The sequence below is a fragment of the Aquarana catesbeiana genome, linkage group LG04, assembly GCF_042186555.1.
Source record: "Aquarana catesbeiana isolate 2022-GZ linkage group LG04, ASM4218655v1, whole genome shotgun sequence".
NCBI classification, from domain to species: Eukaryota; Metazoa; Chordata; class Amphibia; order Anura; family Ranidae; genus Aquarana; species Aquarana catesbeiana.
Window position 1 is genome coordinate 635194645 of NC_133327.1, and position 23492 is coordinate 635218136.

A 23492-nucleotide genomic window follows, 5' to 3' on the forward strand; every position below is an offset into this window, starting at 1 on the left:
GAAATGACAAGTCAGAATCTAGGATTACACCTAGTACCCTTGCGTGAGGGGAGGGACTGATGGTTGCATTGTTGATTTTGATGGAAAAGTCATGGAGGGGTGCACGGGCAGGGGGGAATATTAATAGCTCAGTTTTAGAGAGATTTAGTTTAAGGAAGTGGTGCGACATTCATGCTGATATGTCAGTTAGTAAGTTAGTAATGCGAGAGGAGACTGAAGGAGTGAGGTGAGGAGTAGACAGATAGATTTGGGTGTCATCAGCGTATAAGTGGTATTGGAAGCCGTGGGCAGTTATTAAGTGACCAAGGGAGGAGGTGTAGATAGAGAAGAGAAGGGGTCCAAGAACCGAGCCTTGGGGGACCCCCACAGAAAGGGGCAATGGATAGGAGGAGACAGAGTTGTAGGTGACACTGAAGGAGCGCTGTGATAAATAGGCAGAGAAACAGGATAGAGCAGAATCTCGGAGGCCAAGGGAATGTAGTTTATTGAGAAGGAGCGGGTGGTCAACAGTATCAAAGGCCGCAGAGAGGTCAAGTAGTAGGAATATGGAGTGCTGGCTGTTGGTTTTAGCAGTTAGTAAATCGTTAGTGAGTTTTAGTAAGGCAGTTGGAGTGCTGCGAGCGAAAGCCAGACTGTAAGGGGTCAAGAAGGTTATTTTCATTGAGGTAGGAGCTAAGACGGTTGTAGACTAAGCGTTCTAGAAGTTTAGAGGTGAATGGGAGCAATGAGATGGGTCTTAAGTTGTTCAGGTCGGTAGGGGCCAGTGAGGGCTTTTTAAGAATGGGAGTGATCTGCGCATGTTTTAGAGGGGAGGGGAAGATGCCACTAGAGAGGGAGAGATTGAAGATGTGGGTGAGGGAGCATAGGATAGAAGAAGAAGGTGACCGTAGTAGTTGTGAGGGAACAGGATCCAAGGGACAATTGGTTAGGTGGGCATCCGGGAAAATTTTTGTAACCTCTTCAGTAGTAGCCAATTCAAAAGAGGAGAGTGTTGAATGTGCTGCTAGGCAAGGTATGTTGGGTGGGGAAGACGTAGGCACAGTGGAGATATCCTCACGAATTGCATCAATCTTGTCTTTGAAGTGATTGGCAATCTCTTGGGCAGTGAGTGAGTTAGTGGGTAGAGGGGGTGGTGGACGAAGCAGAGAGTTAAAGGTTGAGAAGAGCCGACGGGGACTGGATGACAAGGAATTAATAAGAGAGACAAAGTAGGCTTGTTTGGCAGCATGGAGGCATGAATTGTATTTTAGAAGGGCAGATTTATATAGGGTGAAGTCTTGCAGGCATTTGGTTTTACGCCACAGTCGTTCAAGAGCACAGCAATGTCTCCTGAGATTTCTAGTGTTGTCAGTTTGCCAGGGTTGTAACGGTCTGGACCTGATTCTGCGTGTGGTTAGAGGAGCAAGTGCATCTAGTGATGATGAGAGTGAACTGTTGTAGACAGAGGTGGCCAGGTCAGGACAGGACAGGGGAGAGATTATGTCATATAGGTGGTCAGTAGCAGAATAGAGAAGAGAAGGGTTAAAGTGGCGAAGGTTTCTACAAGTAATTGTTTGCTGCTTGGAGGGATGGGTGGTTGGAGGCAAGGATACAGTAAAAGTAATGAGGTTGTGATCAGATAGAGGAAAGGGGGTGTTGGTGAGGTTGCCAGGGTTGCAGAGATGGGAGAATACAAGGTCAAGGGTATTACCAATGGAGTGAGTGGAAGTATGTATCCATTGGGTTAGGTCAAAAGATGAGGTTAAGTCGAGAAGTTTAGCTGTAGTTGGGCTGTTAACATTGACAGGAATGTTAAAGTCACCAAGAATAATGGTGGGTATTTCAGAGGAGAGAAAGTAGGGTAGCCAGGCAGCAAACTCATCAAGAAAGTGCGATACCTGTCCTGGAGGCCGATAAATTGCTGCAATCCTCAGAGAAATGGGAGAAAACAGATGAATACAGTGCATCTCGAAAGAAGAGAGGGATAGAGAGGGAGGGACAGGAAGGACTTGGAAGGTGCTTTGTGGGGACAGAAGGAAGCCAACTCCACCTCCTTTCTGTCTGTTGGGTCTGGAGGAGTGAGTCCAAAGGAGACCACCATGGGAGAGAGCAGCAGGAGAAGCTGAGTCAAAATTTTGAAGCCAGGTTTCTGTTATGGCGAGTATGTTCAAGCCATGAGAGATGAAGAGGTCATGTACAGATGTTAGCTTGTTACAGATGGAGCAGGCGTTCCAAAGGGCGCATGAGATTGGTGGGGTGCTTTGAGGAAGCAGGGGGATAGAAATTAAACTGAGTGGATTGCGGTGGTTGCCAGAGGGGTAGGGGTATTGGATATGTGGCTTGCATTTGGAAAATGGCGGACCAGGATTAGTAGAAATGTCATCTGAGACTAGGAGAAGGAGGAGGGCGAGGAAGGTAAGGTGGGAAAGGGATGTGCATGAGCGCACGTGTCTAGTGGCCCTGGTGTTTATGTCAGCATGTGGGTGCAGCAAATGCAGGAGATGATGGGTGCCATAGTAGGGAGAGGGTAGGAGTGAGGGTGATATGTGCATGCTGCAGGGAAGAGAGGAGGGGTAGAGTAAAGATAATTTGAGGATAGAAGACACCAATGTGAGAAGGAAGAGAATAAGGAGCATGTTAGTGGATAGAGAGTGGGAAACTAACCTAATATAAAATAAATGTCAAAGCTGGTTTGCTTGTCGTCTTGCAGATTGGAGCAGAGTTCTTGTTGTTGTTCATGCAGCTTTAGTTATCCTGCTTTAGTTATCCTGCTTTAGTTAAACTGCGTCGGTGAAACTGCGCATCACTCATATTCGTTACCTTCATAAACTGCCAATTTTGAAAGGAAATTCCAACACCTATAATAGTTAGTTATTATTAGTTACTATTTCGGATTTTCCAGATTTTTCTAATTTACAAATTTTCTAATTTACGAATACCGCATCTAAACAAGTGGAATTTTTCCGAAGTTACGAATTTATTCAAATTAACTAATTTCAATCGTAACAAATGACCCGAAAAACGAAAAAAATAAAAAACAACGAATGAAATGAAAACTAATCAAGTCCAATTCAGATAACCTGATAACCCATAATGTGTATGACAAACAACCCCATATAAATATACCATAAGTAGGGGGAATCCAGAATCCAGATCATGCGAACCAGATTATCCAATAAATTACTTCAGAATTTTTGCCCCAGATAATCTTAGGTGCAAAATGTGTCCCAGAGAGAAAGGTGCAGCTCCTTCCTCCAATCCCCACCACTTCTGGGTTCTGGTGACATTATATCCACCGTGTGTAACACACCAATGACATTACCCTGTACCCAGATTATGCTGGCACTTCTATCCCTGCCCATCAGTGCATGGGTAGAAGATGGACATACACTGCTGGTCCTGGAGGCAGCAAGAGAGAACTGTACTGCCCCCGACCATCCCGTCCACCTTCCAAGGCCAGATGTGCATACAGGGGACAAAAGCAGCACTCCAGCAGCACCTGCCACATGTGGGCTCTTGGCGCAATATGCTGGAGGGCTGCCTCCAATGAAGTAAGTATGACATGACACATAAGGCAGGGCTGGGGCTGCATTGACCTTTGGATTAAGGAGCTGTGACCTGTCTGGGAGTCTTTTTCTCACCTTGCTCATGTGGAATGGTGAATTACCCAAGGGAAGATCTGCGATCCATAGGAACCTGGGAAAAGGTCTATTTTGACCTGTCCGATATACACTATATTGTCAAAAGTATTGGGACACCTGCCTTTACATGCACATGAACTTTGATGGCATCCCAGTCTTGGTCCGTAGGGTTCAATATTGAGTTGCAGCTATAACAGCTTCAGCTCTTCTGGGAAGGCTGTCCACAAGGTTTAGGAGTGTGTCTATGGGAATGTTTGACCATTCTTCCAGAAGCGCATTTGTGAGGTCAGGCACTGATGTTTGACAAAAAGGCCTGACTTGCAGTCTCCTCTCGAATTCAGCCCAAAGGTGTTCTATTGTGTTCAGGTCAGGACTCTGTGCAGGCCAGTCAAGTTCCTCCACCCCAAACTCGCTCATCCGTGTCTTTATGGACCTTGCTCCAACATCAGTGCCTGACCTCACAAATGCACTTCTGGAAGAATGGTCAAACATTCTCATAGACGCACTCCTAAACCTTGTGGACAGCCTTCCCAGAAGAGTTGAAGCTGTTATAGCTGCAAAGGGTGGGCCAACTCAATATTGTACCCTACGGACTAAGACTGGGATGCCATTAAAGTTCATGTGTGTGTAAAGGCAGGTGTCCCAATACTTTTAACAATATAGTGTATGTTAGTTCAGGCCAAATCTAGAAGGTGAGTGCATTTTCACAGTGGGAACCACATGTGATATGCACTGTAATTTGCATAAGATCTAAATATCTGCATTATTTGGTGGAGGTGGATTGTATACTTTTACATTGAAGATTTTAATTGTTTGGAAACTATAAAACGGAGTTCCACCCATTTAGAAGTCAGCAGCTACAAAAAGTGTAGCTGCTGACTTTTAATAATCAGAAACTTACCTGTCCCAGGGTTCAGCAATGTGGGCATACGAAGCCCCGCTCCTCTCCCCCTCCTCTCCGCGGCGCCGGCATTCTAACTGTGGGCGCCCGACTGTGGCATCACAGCAGGGCACGCACTGCGCACGAGTAAGCCGGCAATCTTCTGGGACCTATGACGTGCCCCAGAAGATTGCAGGGAGGGAGGGGGGAGAGGTGATCTTCCTTCCGGCGCCGTACCCTGTAAAAACAGGGTACCAGCTCCCCCTCCCAAAAAAATGACATGCCAAATGTGGCATGTCAGGGGGTCACCAGCACTTAAAGCAGAAGTTCCATTATTGGGTGGTACTCCGCTTTAAGGACACTTATTGCAGCATACATTGTTACGTTGTTATTTACTTTGGATTCAGATGACACATTGTTATTTGGTGAACATATTGATTTGTGATATATTACACTTTGAATAGGTGGGGTTTGTTGTCAACAGTGAGTTAAGGTGACTGACATTTATTATTTCACATTTGTTTATATTAAATGTAGGGAGTATTATACTGTATATTTTTAAACACTGTACCATTCTTATTTCAATTTGCATCTTAAAAATCATTTGATGTGGTGGCTGCATTAGTGTTCTTTTTGATGATTGTATCTGCTTATTTTCACCTTTCTGTAGAGGGGTTTATGCTGTAACCCTCAAGATAGCTGAGAACAATATATTTATTAACAGTCAGCGCAGGCAGAGAGTTCAGGAAGTTATCAACTTACAAAATAACTGGCATAATCAAAAGGGATTTTTTGAACTTATCAAACAGATATAACAAAACACTTTCAATGGTATATTTAACAGTCCAAAAAGGGGCCAAATATGAAATATATCAGGGTTTACATTTACTTTAAGTTTCCATGCATTACACTTTTATGAAAAAAATAATTAAAACAGTAGAGAATACAAAGAAGTGCAAAGAATACAAAAAAATGAAATGATAATATAACCTATCCATAAAGTAATTCAAGTTAAAATGAGCACACTTTCTTATGGACTATCTCCTAATACATCCTTTACAATATATTATAAGACGTTTGTTATTACGCAGGGGAAATTGAAGATTAGATACCTAAACAATGAATTTGCCTGAATTGAAGAGACCTAAAATCTAGTCAAGTAGCACATTTGTATACATACTGTATATTTGACTTAAGAACTTCAATACAGGGCACTTTGCCCCCTTCCTACCCAGGATACTTTTCAGCTTTTAGCGCTGTCAACACTGTACCCAAACTACATTTTTATTATTTTCTTCCCACAAATAGAGCTTCCTTTTGGTGTATTTGATCACTACTGGGTTTTTTACTTTTTGCTAAACAAACTAAAAAACACAGAATTTTTGAGGAAAAAAAATTTTTCTTTCTGTCTGTTATAAAATGTTGTTTTCTCCTTCACTGACAGGCACTGAGGAGGCAGCACTGATGAGGTGGCACTTATAAGGTGGCACTGATGGGCACTGATGAGGAGGCACTAGTATGTAGAATTGATGGGCACTGATATGCAGCACTGATGGGCACTGATAGGTTACACTGATATGCAGCATTGATGGGCACTGATAGGTGCCACTGATGGCACTAATAGGTGTCACTGATGGGCACCGATAGGCATCAATGATGGGCACTAATAGATAGCACTGATAGGCAGCACTAATGAGGAGGTACTGACAGGCATTACTGATGGACACTGATTGGCATCTGTGAAGGGCACTGACAAGTGTTACTGATGGGCACTGATTGGCACTTTGATGGGCACTGATTGGCAATTTGGGTGGGCATTCATTGGGATTTGGGTGGGCACTGATTGGCAATGTGGTGAGCACCTCTGATGGAGGCAGCGCTGATAATCAATGTGCTGATTATCAGTGCACACCCCCCCCCGACAGGAGAGCGGCCAATCGGCTCTCCTTGTCAGCACGAACCGAGGATTACCGGCACTTCCTGGTTCACGCTGTGATCAGTTGTGATTCGTCACAGCTGATCACGTGGTAAAGAGCCTCCATCAGAGGCTCTTTACCATTAACAGAGATGCGGTGTGTCAGAGTGACACACCACCGATCGCCATGCTGCGCGCCCCCGCGGGAGCGTGATCGCGGCTTATCATGCTGGACGTTATATGATGCCCAGTCAGGATAACTGAACCACTTCCCGCCCGTCATTCTGCTATTGGCCAGGCGGGAAGTGGTTAAATGCCAAGTAAAAAGATAGACTTTACAAATAAAGATTTGCCTGGCTTTTTGAATGACCCCTCTTAAAGGGAAATGACCTTGTATCTTTTGTGAGCACATATATTTTATTGTATTAAATTTTAAAGCTAAATTTTGTCAGCTTATAAAAAAATCTTATTTAGGGAGATCCCCCTCCCCCCTGTATAGTTAAGGTTCAAAGCTCATTTACTTAGGGAGATGTTATAGAGAGGAATACTTACCTTATTCCTTTCACCCCTGGGAGCCGGCACTCATCTCCACTTTAGCCCTGGAACATAGGAAGGCCCTAATGTCCTCAAATATAATAAACTGATGTCAGCGCTTATCAGCGATGGATTCTAAAAGTCTATGTCTGCCAAAGATCAAACTATTGGTACAAAGTCTCTTTCTTAACATAATGTAGTAGAAAAATATCAACTTCTTTGCAGCTTTCTCCATACGGGGAACTCCACAAAAAAACTGTACATGAAACAGAAAGCTCTTTAGCATAGTGTAAGATTCTCAAAAAAAATCTTTAATTGGTTAAAATAAACATATTGTTCTCACAAAAGTGGTATAAAGACACTCATCCATCTATTAGTGCTTCATTCAGACTGACTTCTAATATCCAGGCTATTACGTTTTAAAACAGTACTTCTTCATCTAACTAACTAGGAGACTCTATGAGTACCCTCTTCATCCCTCTCAATACATACCTATAGAGACCATTCTCCTTTAATTAGCATATAATTATACAATAAAAAATCATGAGCTTACTGCACTATAATGTTAAAGCCCAGAATAGCATAATATATCTCCTTGCTTTTCATTTTATCTCAACACTTTAACATTATAATGCTATAAGTTCAGGGGAGCGTCGCAGTGTGACCTACATGTTGTGTCTTACAACTGTCACAGGTAATCACATATACCATAAACCTTTTGCTGCAATTTACCAACTTTCTACCAACTCTTTCACACCTATACCGTGGGGAAAATAATTAACAGAATTTTGTAAGTTTGCCCACTTACAAGGTAATGAAGGGTCTAATTAGGGATCAAATACTTATTTTACTCACTGAACTGCAACTCAATTTATAACATTTGTATCATGTGTTTTTTTCTGGATTTTTGGTTAATATTTTGACTCTATCTTTTAAAATACACCTATGATAAAAATTATAGACCCTTCATCTCTTTGTAAGTGAGCAAACTTAGAAAAACTGCAGGGGATCAAATTATTTTTTCCCCACTGTAAATACCTTTAGTCAACAGTCAGCTGCCATCATTAATTTTAGATTTATTGAACAAGCTAGGTGACAACACAATCCCCAGATTGGATGCTCTATGGGAAACAAATGCTTACCCCTCCATTTAGAGTTTCTTTGTAACTAAAGTCAGTGAATAAAAATGGGATTTACTTCTTCACTTGCTTGAACTTCATACAGTAACTGTTCATGATGGTTCTCTTTCCATTTCCCTTTACCTCTCATTAATTATTTTCTACTCTTATTCTTTGCATATTGCTAAACTGAGTTGATGATCTGATCACTGTAACTTCTTGCCTTAAATCTTCTGTTTAAATCTAAAGATTCAATGTCAAAAGTATGTAAATTCAAACAATTCCTCCTCGATCTAATGTATTGTGCCCTTGGAATTGCTCTCATAGTGTGCTGAGGGTATCAACCTGGTGCATGCAACAATGAACTTCTAGCTATGGAATCTCGATATATGTTTTAGTAGAAATATCTATATTTAATCTCAATGTATGATAAGAGCCAAATAGTTAAACAGCAACTCCACTTTTCTTGAGAGATTTATGCACATTTCAAGTATTTTAACAAACTTTGCTGCAGATTTCTCCCTTTTGGTATTCTGAAGATATATCTGTCTGTGTCCATCATGGACTGTGTAATATTTTGCATTTCATTTGGAAATCAAGGTCCCAGAGTCTGGAGGGAGAGTGGAGAAACACAGAATCCAAGTTGCATGAGGTCCAGAGTGAAGTTTCCACAGTCAGCGATGATTTGGGGAGCCATGTCATCTGCTGGTGTTAGTCCACTGTGTTTTATCAAGTCCAAAGTCAGCACATTCCTCTACCAGGAAATTCTAGAGCACTTCATGCTTCTCTCTGCTGACAAGCATTATGGAAATGCTGATTTCATTTTCCAGCAGGACTTGGTACCTGCCCACAATGCCAAAAGTACCAATACCTGGTTTCATGATCATGGTATCATTGTGCTTGATTGGCCAGCAAACTTGCCTGACCTAAACCACATAGAGCAGGATATGCAATTAGTAGACCTCCAGCTGTTGCCAAACTACAAGTCCCATCAATCTTCTGCCTCTGGGTGTCATGCTTGTGCCTTTCAGAGTTTTGCTATGCCTCATGGGACTTGTAGTTCAGCAACAGCTGGAGGTCCGCTAATTGCATATCCATGCCACAGAGAATCTGTGGGGTATTGTCAAGAGGAAGATGAGAGACACCGGACCCAACAATGCAGTCGAGCTGAAGGCCGCTATCAAAGCCACCTGGGCTTCCATAACACCTCAGCAGTGCCACAGGCCGATCGCCTCCATGCCACGCCGCATTAATGCAGTAATTCATGCAAAAGGAGACCCAACCAAGTATTGAGTGCATACTATATTGTACATGGACATACTTTTCAGTAAGCCAACATTTCTGTATTAAAAATCCTTTTATTTATTTATTTTTTTTTGTATTGATCCTATGTAATATTCTAATTTTCTGAGATACAGAATTTTGGGTTTTCACTAGCTGTAAGCCATAATCATCTAAATTAAAAGAAAGAAATGCTTGAAATATATCACTCCGTGTGTAATGAATCTATATAAAATATAAGAGTTTCACTTTTTGAATTGAATTACTGAAATAAATTAACTTTTTGATGATATTCTAATTTTATGAGATGCACCTGTACGTCATGGGCAAATAATAATGACCCCATGCACATATACAAATACAAAATATACATTTAAGTCTTTTTTTAAACTTTACCAAAAATGTAAAACATCACACTGTTATACTTGGTAATTCTCAATAAAATTCTGATTGAAAAAACAAAACAAAAACCCCATCATATTAAACTGTATATTTAGGCATTACCTAATTTACCCCCAAACATGTCATGATGTACTAAGTATGTTTCTATTGTTTTCACCCCTACATACAATTTAAATGTATTCCTTTTACATGTATAGATTAAAAAAATTGCAATTGCAACCAATTCCCTCTAGCTTTTGATTGTGAGATGTGAGATTGGACAAGTAAACATTTGATGTGCCTCTGACAAAAAAAGATGCGATCTAACAACTGAGGAAAGGGATTAATATCTGGTGGGTAGTAGCCGAACAGTCCGTCCTTAATATTATAGACAGAGATAATGTACCGGATCTAATTCTTCCCAGCAATTAAAAACCTAGAAGGACACAAATGGTTTTTTAATTTTGTAATATGAAAATTAATCATCGGAAAAATGTTCTACAGTTTTGTGCCTTAAGTTGGTAGAAAATCATTTTCTCCTTAACCAATCATTTTTTGCAAATTGAGATCAATGAAATTCTTCCAAAAATAGCAAGAAATCAATGAGAGAAAGACCATCATTCATGACCATTCGGTGACTTATAGCTGCACTGACAGTAATCAGTAGAGTGTCCCTAATCCACAGTGCAAATTCATATAACAGCCACATCTGCCTTTGTATCTGTAGCTCTGTGTCTGTACTTTTTTTTTATGTAAGACAATGCTTGATTTTATGCTAATGATGTAATCAAGGAAATGGTGAAGGAGGTGGTGTCGCTTATATCAGCCCAGGCAGGAACCATCAAGACAACACACTGTGTATAGCAATATGTTCATAATGTTAAACGATAAAGAGAGAAAAAAAATGAAGTGCTTTTTTCATTAGGTTTCAGTTTACTATTTGTGATTGCGAATGTATTATGCTGCCGGTATAGCATGTAAATGATATGGGTGTATTAAACATTCATATGCCAGCATTTAAAGAACAACTGTTTTACACAGTATATAAATAAAGAGTGATATAAGAGATGAAATACTTAACCCCATTGGAGATGCTGCAGGTTCTTTTCAGTGGTGGCTATGTGTTTGATGGCCCTGACACCCATGATCTCTACTTAAGAGGAGCATTGGAGTTTAGACTGAGATCACCTGATCAGAAGTCTAGGCCCTCATAAATGTGAGCAGCATACAAAGGGACCACCATGGAGCAAACTTTTGTCCAGAAATCTCTCTTTTTATCCATTCAAACATGTATGTTAATTTTAAAGTATATGTCTGTTTTAAAGGAAGCCTCTAGTCTTTATACAGTACTTTGGATATTTAGGAATATCATCCATAGGCAAGACATTCCTTCTTTTTTAGCTTTGGATAGCATAGGGAAGCATAGGAATCACTGTCAAATTTTTATTGCTGTCTGTGCCCCCACTAGGGGGAAATTACCCTCTCTATTTGTCAAGTAGAACATTATTACAGGAAGTCCAAAACTTTACAGTTGTCACTGAACAGAAGGTGAGGATTAATGTTTCAATGAGAACAACCATTCCAGTGACAACTGTCTAAGTGGAGAATTCCCATCTTAGACTAGGCAAAGTTTTTGCATTGCACACCTATTTTGAAGAAATGCCAACTACAACCCTGCAGAACGCATTGAGAGTCTTTAACTGTTGTTTGTCAAATAAAAATGTATTACTCATAATGAAGAAATGCTACAAATTTGTTCAATACAGACACCTCTCCTTGCCTCATCTTTCGGGGGCTCAAATGTTTGTCACATCAGGTAACAGCATTTCAATGTCCAGTATACGATAACCAAGATAATTTTGATGAGCATCCATAAAACAAAAGGTCTGTATGGAGACAGATATGTTCTCCAAAAGCTTTCATATGGGTTATTTGATCCCCTTATGAGCTTCTTGCAACCCTAGACATGTGAGTAACCACTTAAGTGATATCTCTACCCTCTACTAAAACAAGCTTTTTTTTGCTTGATAACTACTACACTTAAACAGATCTCTCTTCTAGTTTTTTGCCCTCTTTTTTCCTTCTCCAATGATCTTTTGGGTGTATTACCATTGATCACCCATGGAAGATGGCATTCTTCCCACTGAGCACCAATCTGAGGGGCATCCTTTCCACTGACCACCAATTTAAAGGGGAATTATTTTCACAGATCATCAATGTAATGGGGGAATTCTTTCCATTGACCACCAATGTAAAGGGAAATTCATTCCACAGACCTTCAAAGTAAGGTGTATTCTTCTTGTTGACCACCAATGTAAAGGAAATTCTTCCCAATTACCACCAATGTAAGGGGGTCTTTCTGACCATTAATGTAAGGGGGTTTTCATCCATTGAGCACCAATATAAGAGGCATTGTTTCCCCTGACCACCAATGTAAGGGACATTCTTCTTGCTGACCACCAATGTAAAGAGCAATTATCCTACTGACCACCAATGTAAGAGGCAACAATCTTACTGATCACCCATGTAAAGGGCATTCTTCCCACTGACCACCAATGTAGAAGGGAATTCTTTACACAGACCATTAATGTAAGAGGGCATTCCTCCCAATAACCACCAGTGTAAGGGGTATTTTTCCCAGTGACCACCAATGTAAGGGGACATTCTTCCCATTGACCAACAATGTAAAGTGCATTGTTTTCATTGCCCTCCAATGTAAGGGAATGTTATCCACAGACTATTAATGAAGAACAGGCATGTATAAAGTCAAGTCCAAGATGGGCCGAAAGGCAACATAGGCACCACTGGCTTGCATTTTGACAGATATTGTTTTGGTACCGCTATTGCATAATAAATTTTGAATTTTGATAGGAGCTTTTGTCCAATATTGGCTTTTGGCCAATATAAGGAAACATTTTGCTCATTGACCCCCCAATGTAAAAAGGAATTCATCCCACTCACCACCAATTTATGGAGGTGCTACATTAATCCCTACTGTATGGGACTACTACTATCTGCATTTATTTTCTGGCCATTATTATTGTTTGTTTTCAAATCATGATTATTTTTGTCAAGTAGAAAAGAAAAAAAGATATAAAACATGCATTAAAAAAAATACACTGTAAAAATCTATTTAAAATTAAACTGAACCACAACCATTATAATTTTTCTTTTAAAAACACATCTCTCCCTTGATCTCTCTCTGTTCTGTATCATCCTGGGTGCGTGGACAATAAAGTGTGTTGGGCAACGGGAGCATAGTGAAGAGAAACCAGTTTTTCAATGGGAAGGGGAGGGGCAAGAGGAAGTCATACTGAGATGACAGCTACACCACTATGTTATCCATGGGCCAACAGTAGCAGTCAAACAAGATTTTATTACCTTGCCAGTTGATCAGGGCTACCTGAAGGTACCAGCAGTCATGATATGTTCACTCAATCTGGCTGAAAATGGTTGGATTGAGAGACACTAATCTTATGTTTATGGGTATCCTTATAGCTTTCAAACAATTATTAATATAAGGAAATAGAAAAACAGTCTGCTCAGTAATGATTAACTACTAGGATTTAAAAGTGATAGCATCAGACATAAAAAAGGTCCCCTCGTCCTCGTATGAGTGTTGACATGCTCCAGTCACATCTTATCTTATAGAGATCTGATAAGCTGTATCGGTCATTTGAACAGGTTTTAATGAGCTAGGTAATCCCTGGTATCAAAACCATAATCTTTTAAAGAAAAAGTTTAAAGGTTTGGCAATTAAAAAACATTGTTTTTTTTCTTACAATAAAGAAATTAAGTTGAAAAAAACGCTGTTAGAATTTAGATACATATTATTAACCACTTTATGTTTATAGGGGCAGTTTATGTATTTTATATTTTTTTTATTTAAACCTGATGTTACTATAAAAAGGGTAAATGTAAACTAAGTTCGTAAAACTTCCTAAATCCATGGTTGACAAAAACGCCTTTTAAAGTTAATTTCCAGGTCCAGCTTGCTCTAATAAGGAGATAAAAATCGCCTTCCCCCTCCTCGATCCTTAAATGTTTTCATATACTGTTTGGGTCATAATAAATTCATTTTTATTGTCTGCATTTACAAACACACCAACCTTTTTTAAGTCTTCACTTAAAGCAGTCATTTGAGTCTAGAATTAGCTATATATATAACTAGGCTGTTTTTTTTTTGTTTGTTTGTTTTTTTCAAAATTAATCACAGGGTTCTTGGCCACTTTTTAGCAATCTGTACTGCTTCTTGGCAGTAGAAATCTAAAAGAGGCATATTTTGTTTATGGAATGCAGTGTTAAAGTAACACTGTCAGGTGATTACTGTCAAATGACTATAATCAGCCCTTGGAAGACTGTCAGCTTACTCAATGCATGCAGTAAAGTTTAGTGCTTACAGGAACCAATTATTGTCCAACTTCTACTGCCCTGATTAAAAATGTAAATCCAGATATCTTGCTATGGGATTCCTACCTTCTTTATTCAAAAAGAACTAGCTCTGGGATCTGTGTCCCCTTCCTTAGAGGACCCCTTCTTCCTTAAGGCCACCACTAACAGGACAGTGCTAAAGTGGGGACATTAATGCCACTCTCTACATGCACTATGAGTGCAGGACACCATACTCAGGGGTGAGGGGATGATACCCAACAACTGTGGCAAAGAAGTGGTACTGCAGGGGAGAGCTATGTATTGATGGTGAGAATGGCAGCCACTGCTGTTTCTTTGTTCAAGGGCACAACAATTAACACAAAGGTGGATCTTAATGTCTTTGCTTTCCAGCCTCTTCATTGTGACCTTCATTGCCAGTAAGACCTGAGCATGGTAATAGTCAAAATGTAAGAAGGAATAATTCTATGTAGGGGAATTAAATAAAAAGCATCCTTACCTCTCCAACAAATGGCACTGTTGGGAGTTTAGTGCACAAAAGGTTAGGCAGACTATATCCATGTGAGGAGAAATTTGTTTATTGCCCTTGTAGTGCAAGCTGATGGGGCTTCACAGAACAGAATCATGTGTCCGAAGTTCCCCTGAGAATGTCTATGAGCAGGTTGCTTTATTTTGCTTTTTTGCATTATTTATCATACAGATTAAATGGATTTTATTTTTGGCTTTAAGGCCATTTCTTTGTTTACTGATAGCGTTAGACTTTACAAATTACACATTTCACTTGTTGCTGGTATAAAAATGCTGCCGTTTTAAAGACTTATTTTGCAAGTACTTATTGGCCATGTAAACTTTTCAAGGTGAAGTCTAATTTTGTTATTTTGGTTTTAAATATTAAAGTGGGGGTTTATTAAGCAACATGCTTCTAATCTGCTTCCGTACACGCCATTGTTTTAATAAAATAATGATCGTTCATTTTCGCCACAGGCTCAGCAGCATATAGTGTAAAAGTAATCCCTTACTTATGGTAAATTATTGTACTCCTCCAGCAGAGCTCATCCACCAACACTTCTAATGTATTACCATACAGATAGTTCCCTAGTAAGCAAAACAGAATCTGAGATGGGGTGTAGAAATATAAAGAACTATAAGAAGTTTATTTTTAGAGCAAATTAGTCTTAAAGCTGAACTCTAGGTATAGCCCCTCTTCCCCTTCCTTTGCCCCCCAACTAACTGTTAGATCACTAAATCTAAGCTGAAAGCCTAAAAATACTCACCTAAATCTGTGGTCATGCGACACATTGGGCCCAGAGTCTTCTATTCTTTTTACTTGTTCAATATATTTATTGGTTTCAACAAAACAAAGGCACTTGAAATACAGAAACAGGTGACCATCAAGTAGGCAACGGTACAAATATAGTGCAAAAGAAAAAAAAGAAACAATGATTGAGATAACATACAGTAAATAAACTGACTAATTATATGGTGAAGGCCAGCTAGCTAGGGCAGATATTGTCAATCAAGAAGTATGCATCATATAGAAAACTCAATTATCTTGGTATCCACTAGCCACTAGCAATAATCACAAGATAATCCATCAGGCTGGTTGTACCCAACTTGATCAATCAGTCAACTTGGTACTTTCAGGCTGCCTATTAACGGTTTGAATCTTGAACAGTTCCTGCTGAACAGGCCAAGATTCGAACCGTGTATGGCTGGCCTAAGAGAAGGTAGCCTTCCAAGTGTATACATGGTAAAGGGAGGGTTGAAAGGAAGGGCTGGGAAGGGGAGGGGAGATGGTGGATAAGGGTGAGGGGGGTACCCGGGGGTCACCTGTAGTCGAAAAAAGGGAAGCCAATGAAAGGTTAGTTCAAAAAGAGAGTCAGGAGGAAAGCAGCAAGGAGGAGGGAGGCAGACAATGAGTTACCCAGGGTTGCCAATGTACATTTTGTTACTTTATCTAGGATGGCTGCTTTTATTTTAGCATGGACCATGGCTTGGGTAATCTTGTGTTTAGTCTCCACTATATTAAGAGTGGGGGACTTCTAGACTTTGCTGTAGCCTGTTTTGCAGCAGTGGTTAGCTGTAAGAAAAGTAAATTAAATCAAACTGAGAGCCAGTGGACTGGCATTGAGAAGGGCAAGCTGGGATCTGGGGCAACAGGTACTTGGCTGTTTTCTTTCATAAAGAGGAGGAGAGCTCCTTCTACATGTGTCCATGTCACTGCATGGATGATGTGAAAGAAGTGGGATCCACTAAAAATCCTGAAGAGTAGAGAGCTGATATTGGGAGGTGACCAAGCCTACTGCAGTTCTGGACCAACGAGTTTTGACTACCAGAAGTGGTGAAGGACATGTCCACTGGACCTAGGTGAGCATAAAAATGGCTTCATAAGGTACTTGTTTCTGCCATAACCGCCAAACTGTTCAGAGGGAAGTTGTAGGGAGAGTTAGGAGATGGAGTTTTTAAATTATTTTTTTTTTTGGAAAATTATTTTTATTTATTTTGATACTCTAATGCCCGTGCACACGATGAGATTATTGGACGAATGGTTGTCCATTTCTTTTTGCATGCTAATCTCAGATCAAATCTGATGAGTTACTAAAGACACGAAAATTCCCATACTACAGAAAAAAAATTCGGAAGTGATGTCATGTGTTGTAATGCATTTGTATTGCATTTTCGAACGATAGCTGTACTGATTAAACAAAAATCGTACGATCTGGCATCGTACGAAAAAAATGTTTGTGCATGTCCGATAGAATCATATCGGATGAGCTGTCATGATCGGCTCTGGAAAGCTCTGTACTAACGATCCAATTATCATACGATCGATTAAAAAGCGGTATATTCCGTCCGATTTTCTGATCGTGTGTACGGGGCTTTTAAAGGTATACAAAACTGGGTATCCATGATACCAAAAACAAGAAAAAACTTAAAAAAATACAGTAACATTTACTGGGACAGCCAAATGCATAGAAAAATATTAAGGAAAGATAAAACACTCCCCAGACCCCCCCTCCCCTTAGTGCAACACTTGCAGACGGATATAAAACAGTCACGTTTGAGATACACCCCAGGAAAATTTCAGCATGACAATACCAACTTTACAAGAGCCCCACAGCAATCAGTGGCGGCTGGTGCTCAAAATTTTTAGTGGGACACATACAAACTGAAAAATTCTGGAAAAAAACATCAATTGCAGCCTCACTGTGCCATCAAATGCAGTCACTGTGCCCATAAAATGCAGCCACTGTGCCATCAATTGCAGCCTCACTGTGCCATCAAATGCAGCCACTGTGCCCATAAAATGCAGCCACTGTGCCATCAATTGCAGCCACTGTACCATCAAATGCAGCCACTGTGCCCATCAAATGCAGCCACTATAGCCTGTGTGCCCATCATATGTAGCCTTTGTGCCCTTGATATATAGCCTCTGTGACCCCCCCTGCTCGCCGCCTGACCGGCACACACTTACCCCATCCTGGTGGCAGGTGACGGCAGCGGTCTGTGGGACATGCAGCAGGTGACGGCGGTCGAGCTCCTGTGTCCTCCATGGCTCTCTGTCCTCCCATTCTTCAGTTACGTTAGGTGTCCAATCACAGCGCCTGTGCCTTCAGCCAATCTGGTGGCAGGTATTAGATATATGTGCCTCCTGATTGGCTAAGAGGCAGTTCAGTGTTAGTAAAGCAAATATTAATTAGTTTTGCTAACCCACCTGGGTGAACTGCGAGTGCAGTTCACCTATTTTGAAGCCTATTAGAGCCTATGGCTCTAATCAGGTGCTTCAAAAACACCCCGCCGCTGGAATTCAGGCGTCTGGCCCCTTTTCGGACACTGGGCGCTTGAATAGGGGGTGTCTACTGCGGCCATGGATAGATTTGTGCAATGCATGAATCTATCCATAGTACACAGAAGGGGGGGGCTGGAGAGAGGGGGCGGCGCCCCGTGCACCCTTAATAGACGCATCGCCACTGACAGCAATGTGAACATATTGACATCACCCACATGGGACAGATATCTGAGTACACAACATGATTACTTCAAAAGCCAAATATCATCCCCATCTCCCAATATAGGTAACCAACTCAGCCCATGTTTACCTATGACAGCCTTAAGTAAGTGTGGATGAGTCAGAAATCCAGCCATGCCGTACCTTCTCAAATTTTTGGGACACCCTCTATTTTGGAAAGTGGCTTTTAAAAATGTAAAGAGTCTGCAATTTCTGACCCTCTGCTGAAGACTCCAGGTGGCAGGCAACTAGTATTTTCAGAAGATCAGCAGAAGCAGCCCCCAAATTTTTTTTATCTATTTTAGAATGTAACAAAACTGTATCTGCAACCCTTTTTTGTTGCCCCATTTTAGGCAAACAATCGCTTGGAAGATCTTAAAGCTGAAGGTTAAACTCCTTTCTCCCCTTACCAACATGCTAATAACAATTTTAAATAAAACCTTTCTGTTTGTATTGCATGTCTTATTTAGACCAAGTGATGTCATCATAAGGTCCCTGTGCTTCTGTATACAATGCAGAAAGATCATAGCTGGTGGGAGGGCTTGCAAGTTGCTGAATATCTTTTCCTGAAATCCGTACAATTCATAACAATTTTCTTCTTATTGCACACTGTGCTGCACATGCAAAGCCATTAGAATGAAGGCTCTGTACCCTGAAGAAGACCAGGACAATATGCCGAAGCAGAAATGGAGGAAGGGGGCTTTAAGAGATATGTGTGCTATAATGTGCAAGCATGCTGTGGCATATTATATATTGCCCAGAGCCCTGGGGAGACTGTATACATATAGATTCCCTGATCTTGCTTCCTATTTGCTCCAACTCATGATTAGGGATGAGTAAAATTTAAAGTTGTTCTGTCACTGCAAATTTCAACCAAATTTGGAGATTGAAGTCAAGGAATTGAGGAAAATGCTCTGGGGGGAGGCGAAATTATGTTGGTTTTTGGCAATTGTAGGGAGCGTAATGGGCTCCTGAAGGTTCCAAAAGCTCCTTTTATCTGTCCTGGACCTGTTCTACCAAAAAATGTCCCTCCCTACTTTTTTTTTTTTTTTTTACAGATGCTAAATAATAAATAATACATATTAAAAAAGTACAATAATAACATTAAAAAAAAAAAACATATTACAATTAGGGCCTGTTCACAGTTGTGGCAAGGAACGGCGCTCCTCTGAAAAGCGGTACCCCTAAATGCACTGCACGTGGCTGCAGGGTGGTTGCAGCACAGCCCCATTCACATAAATCAGTTGTGCTCAGGGTATAATTTTTGCCGCTGCCATCGCAGCTGCAGTATGTGTACACCCCCAGCCACTGACTTTGCAGCTTAAGGGGGGTGGGGCATAAAAACAAGTCTTAGGCATATGTTTTTACCTCTGCCAAATCACAAGTGTAAATGAGCCCTAAACAAAATAAAAAAAAAAACTATACTAAATACACCCCCAAAAAAAACTTTAAAAAGGGAAAGTAAAAAAGGATAAAAAAGTTTTTTGGTAACAAAAAAACGAGTAGTAAAAATAAAAAAGAGCAGCTTTTTGTGAGCCAACAACAAATCTAAACTTCATTCCACTCATCCCTACTCATGATTGTGGAATATACAGTATATAGTAGTGTACTTGAAGACACACGCAAACTTACAACACCTAGAAGAAAACAAATGTCAAGTTTATTGCATCCTGGGGGGTACTTAAGGCTAGATCTAGACCTGCATTTAAACTCCCTCTTCTCTGAAAAGGGATCTTTGTTCAGATCGCTTTTCAGATCTGTTTGACAGGCGGCAATGTGACACCTCCTCACCAGCTGTTTTAACCCCATAATTGCTATACAAACATGCATGCAGTTGTGGGGTGTTTGTGGAGCTTACTCTTGAATGAGTTCGGAGGGCTTGCTGCCCGCCAATGGCAACATGTCATATTATTTTTGTCATCTGTGCGAAGCATCGCGACCATGGCATGTGAACACCCCCTGTCCGCTGCCATTGCAATGTAAGGGGGGACAATTGGGGTATACCAGAAACGCAGCTCAACCAATGCGTTTTGGGTGTCCCCAACTGCAAGTCTAAATGAGTCCTTTTAGTTGAAGCATGGGCACCCTCTATTTCCCAATAGGTGACTCATACACCGCACTTTGGGGGCACTATGTACATGTGGACAGTGATAGTAAAGGTATGGCCTGGCACTTTATGTTCAAAGGGTAACCTCTTATATTTGTGTCTGAGTAAAGAAATATGGGTGTTAAATTCATGGCAATGAAATGGTTTATGTTTTCTTTATATACAATGTGAAATATCTCCACATCTGATTGCCATTAAAAAAAAAATATATCAACACGTCTTATCTGAGATACTGTACATTAGGCTTCTAGGCAAAAATGATAACGATTGTGAAAGGGTTGAAAAAGCTTTTGATAATCCCAAAAGGCCTTAGATGAAAAGCGATGAAACATAGGAAAAGGTGAAGAGGTAATCTGCCATTATACAGAAACTTTGTGATTACTTGTCTTGATGACATGACCTCCCGCTGTGTTTGTCTTCCAGGATTGGGATCGTTTGCAGCATATCGGTTTGTGGTCGGCGCCTGCACACTTGTTGGTTGCACAAACAGTTCTGAAGTCACCTTGCTGACGGCTCAGCTACCACCGCAGCGCGTGCCTCTTCCTGGGGTGACAGTTGTAGATTCGACAAGTATATATATTAGGTATGTAACCGTCCCTATCTGCCTGAAAACTTAATTTCAGGTATGTTGTTATGCATAGTATTATCAGTCTAGCTTGGATCAATGTAAATACATATTCTATACATGTAGGACCCTTGTGTTAGGCCCCATGTACACGGGACGCTGAGGCAAAGTCCTCTGAACAAATTTTTTTGACACCTTGAAACCGGCATTTAAAATGCCCGTTTAGCCACGTTTGCATGCCGCATTTAGCCGCGTTTAACCACATTTGCATCTAGAAACGTTTATTAAGATTACCAGTGACACTAAATTCTGGTTTAAAAACATATTCTACATGAGTATGTGTTCTTAACTCAGAAAAGACCCCTCCATTTTTCTCAGCCTCCTCCAAATCTCCAATTCAGATTTTTGTTTTTCAGCTGTGATCTGACTTCCTGTTAGAGAGTGTGATCCCATTGTATGTAGGAGCATAGCCATCTTCTCTTGCTCAATCCCGAGATGGACTAGGGATCACCGACTATGAGATTTGTAGTGTCCATAGAGCAGTGCCCATGACTGCAACTTACAGTGGGTATAGAAAAGAATCACCCCCCTCCCCCTTTTAAAATAATCAGATTTTGTTTCTTTGCAGCCTAAAATGAAGACGTATAACATCCAATTGAAAGATATAACACCAACATATCAGAAAAATTCAAAAACAGAATCACTGAGTTGGAAAAAGGATCACCCCCTTGTGTCAGAATGTTGTTGGACCACCTTTTGCTTTAATTACAGCCTTTAGTCTGTTGGGATACGTCGCTACAAACTTTGCACATCTAGACTTGCAATATTTGCCCACTCTTATGTGCAGAACTGCTCATGGTGACCATTTGTGGATTGCAGACTTCAAACCATTCCACAGATTTTTAATGGGGTTTAGGTCTGGGCTCTGACTAGGCTATGCAAGGACATTCACCTTTTTCTCCTTCAACCAATGTGTGGTAATTTTTGCTGTGTGCTTTGGGTCATTGTCATGTTGGAAGGTAAACCTTCCTTCCATTGACAACTTTCTGGCAGAGGGCAGAAGATTTTCCTCAAGAATTTGATGATATTTTGCCCCATCCATTTTTCCTTCTATCCTGACAAGTGCTCCCGTCCCTGCTGCAGAAACCCCCCCCCCCCCCATTAACAGGATATTACCTACTCCATGTTTTACTGTTGGAATGGTGTTATTTGAATGGTGAGCTGTATTGGATTTCCGCCAGACATATCGTTTGGTGCTGAGGGCAAATAATAAAATTTTAGTCTCATCTGACCACCTTAAACGCACCTTATAGATTCTGAGGCCACATGGAAAAAGGTGTTATGGTCAGATGAGACTAGACAGGTGCACTGCCGATTTGTTCGATCTAGTTTCATTCGTTTTTTTGGTCTCTTTTTTCATTTTTGGGTCATTTATTATGATCGCAATTTGGAAATTTGGTAACTCGAAAATTCTTAAATTTATAAATTCAAAAATTTGGAAATTTGAAAATGAGGAAATGAGAAAATTTGAAAATTCAAAAATCCCAAAAAAAGAAAGAAAATTTAAAAATTAGAAAGAATAACTAACAAACTAACCTTTGAATTATGAATTTTCCGAAATAACGAATGCCGCATCTAAACAAATGGAATGGAACAAATTAATAATAAATAATAATAATTAAAAGGTTTTTTTATTATTATTATTATTTATTATTATTATTATTAATTTGTTACGTGCAATTCAGTTAGATACGGTATTCGTTATTTCGGATAATTCGTAACTTCGGATAAATTCATATTCGGTAAGTTCACTAACAGTCAAATTTGAAAGGAAATTCCAATACCTATAATTTGATAGTTCGTAATAGTTACGTTATTATTAGATAGTTATTATTTCACATTTTCAAATTTTTGGGTTTTCGGATTTCCTAATTTTCCAATTTACGGATTTACGAATATTTGCAAAACTTTGTTAAACGGGTTTTCGTTAATTCGGATATTTCCGAATTAGCGAATTTGTCGAAATTCGTTAGAAAACAAATTCGGAACAAAACAAAGTGCACATGTCTAGATGAGACTAAAATAAAATTATTTGGCCTCAACACCAAATAATATGTCTTTTTCCAATTCTGTTTTTAATTTTTTGAGGGTTTTTTTCTGACATGTTGGTGTTACATTTTTCTCTTGGATGTTATAAGTTACACTAGTAAATACAGCTGAATAAATCAAAAACTGTGTCTATCTTAATTTCAGGCTGCAAAGCAACAAAATGTGATTATTGTGAAGGGGGTGATTCTTTTTATATACCCACTGTACATGCACTGTTGGTTTCATACAGAAGTGAGGGGGGAAAAGGAGAGGTTTTTGGAGGTTCAAGGAGGCAGAAAAACACAGTAAGAAACAATTTTAATAAAAAAAATAGATTACAGGGCCATTAAAGTGGTTGTAAAGTCAGTGATTACAATTACTGTCAGCCCCTCTGTTATAACAAGCTATGTTGCACAGTGAACTTTTTTTTTTTTTTAAATTATGCAGCTAAATAACTTATTTCAGAGCACCGCTGTGCAGTCACGTGACATCCCACCGTTATCCTTCCCCAATCTGAGGACTACAGTGGGAGTGGCTGAGATTCCCCTCTGATGTTAGCCAGGAGGTCACATGACCGCACAGCGACACTGTGAAGGTATATAGCT

The 23492-nt window shown here is 40.2% G+C and overlaps 1 protein-coding gene across 1 annotated transcript in view; it reads left to right on the plus strand.

The window, feature by feature from the left end:
* USH2A (usherin) overlaps window positions 1–23492 on the plus strand; it is a 1400924-nt gene that overhangs the window by 707321 nt on the left and 670111 nt on the right. The window contains exon 34 of the mRNA XM_073628975.1: window positions 20658–20817. Within this exon, the coding sequence (XP_073485076.1) occupies window positions 20658–20817 (160 nt within the window). The remainder of the gene's footprint in view (window positions 1–20657; window positions 20818–23492) is intronic.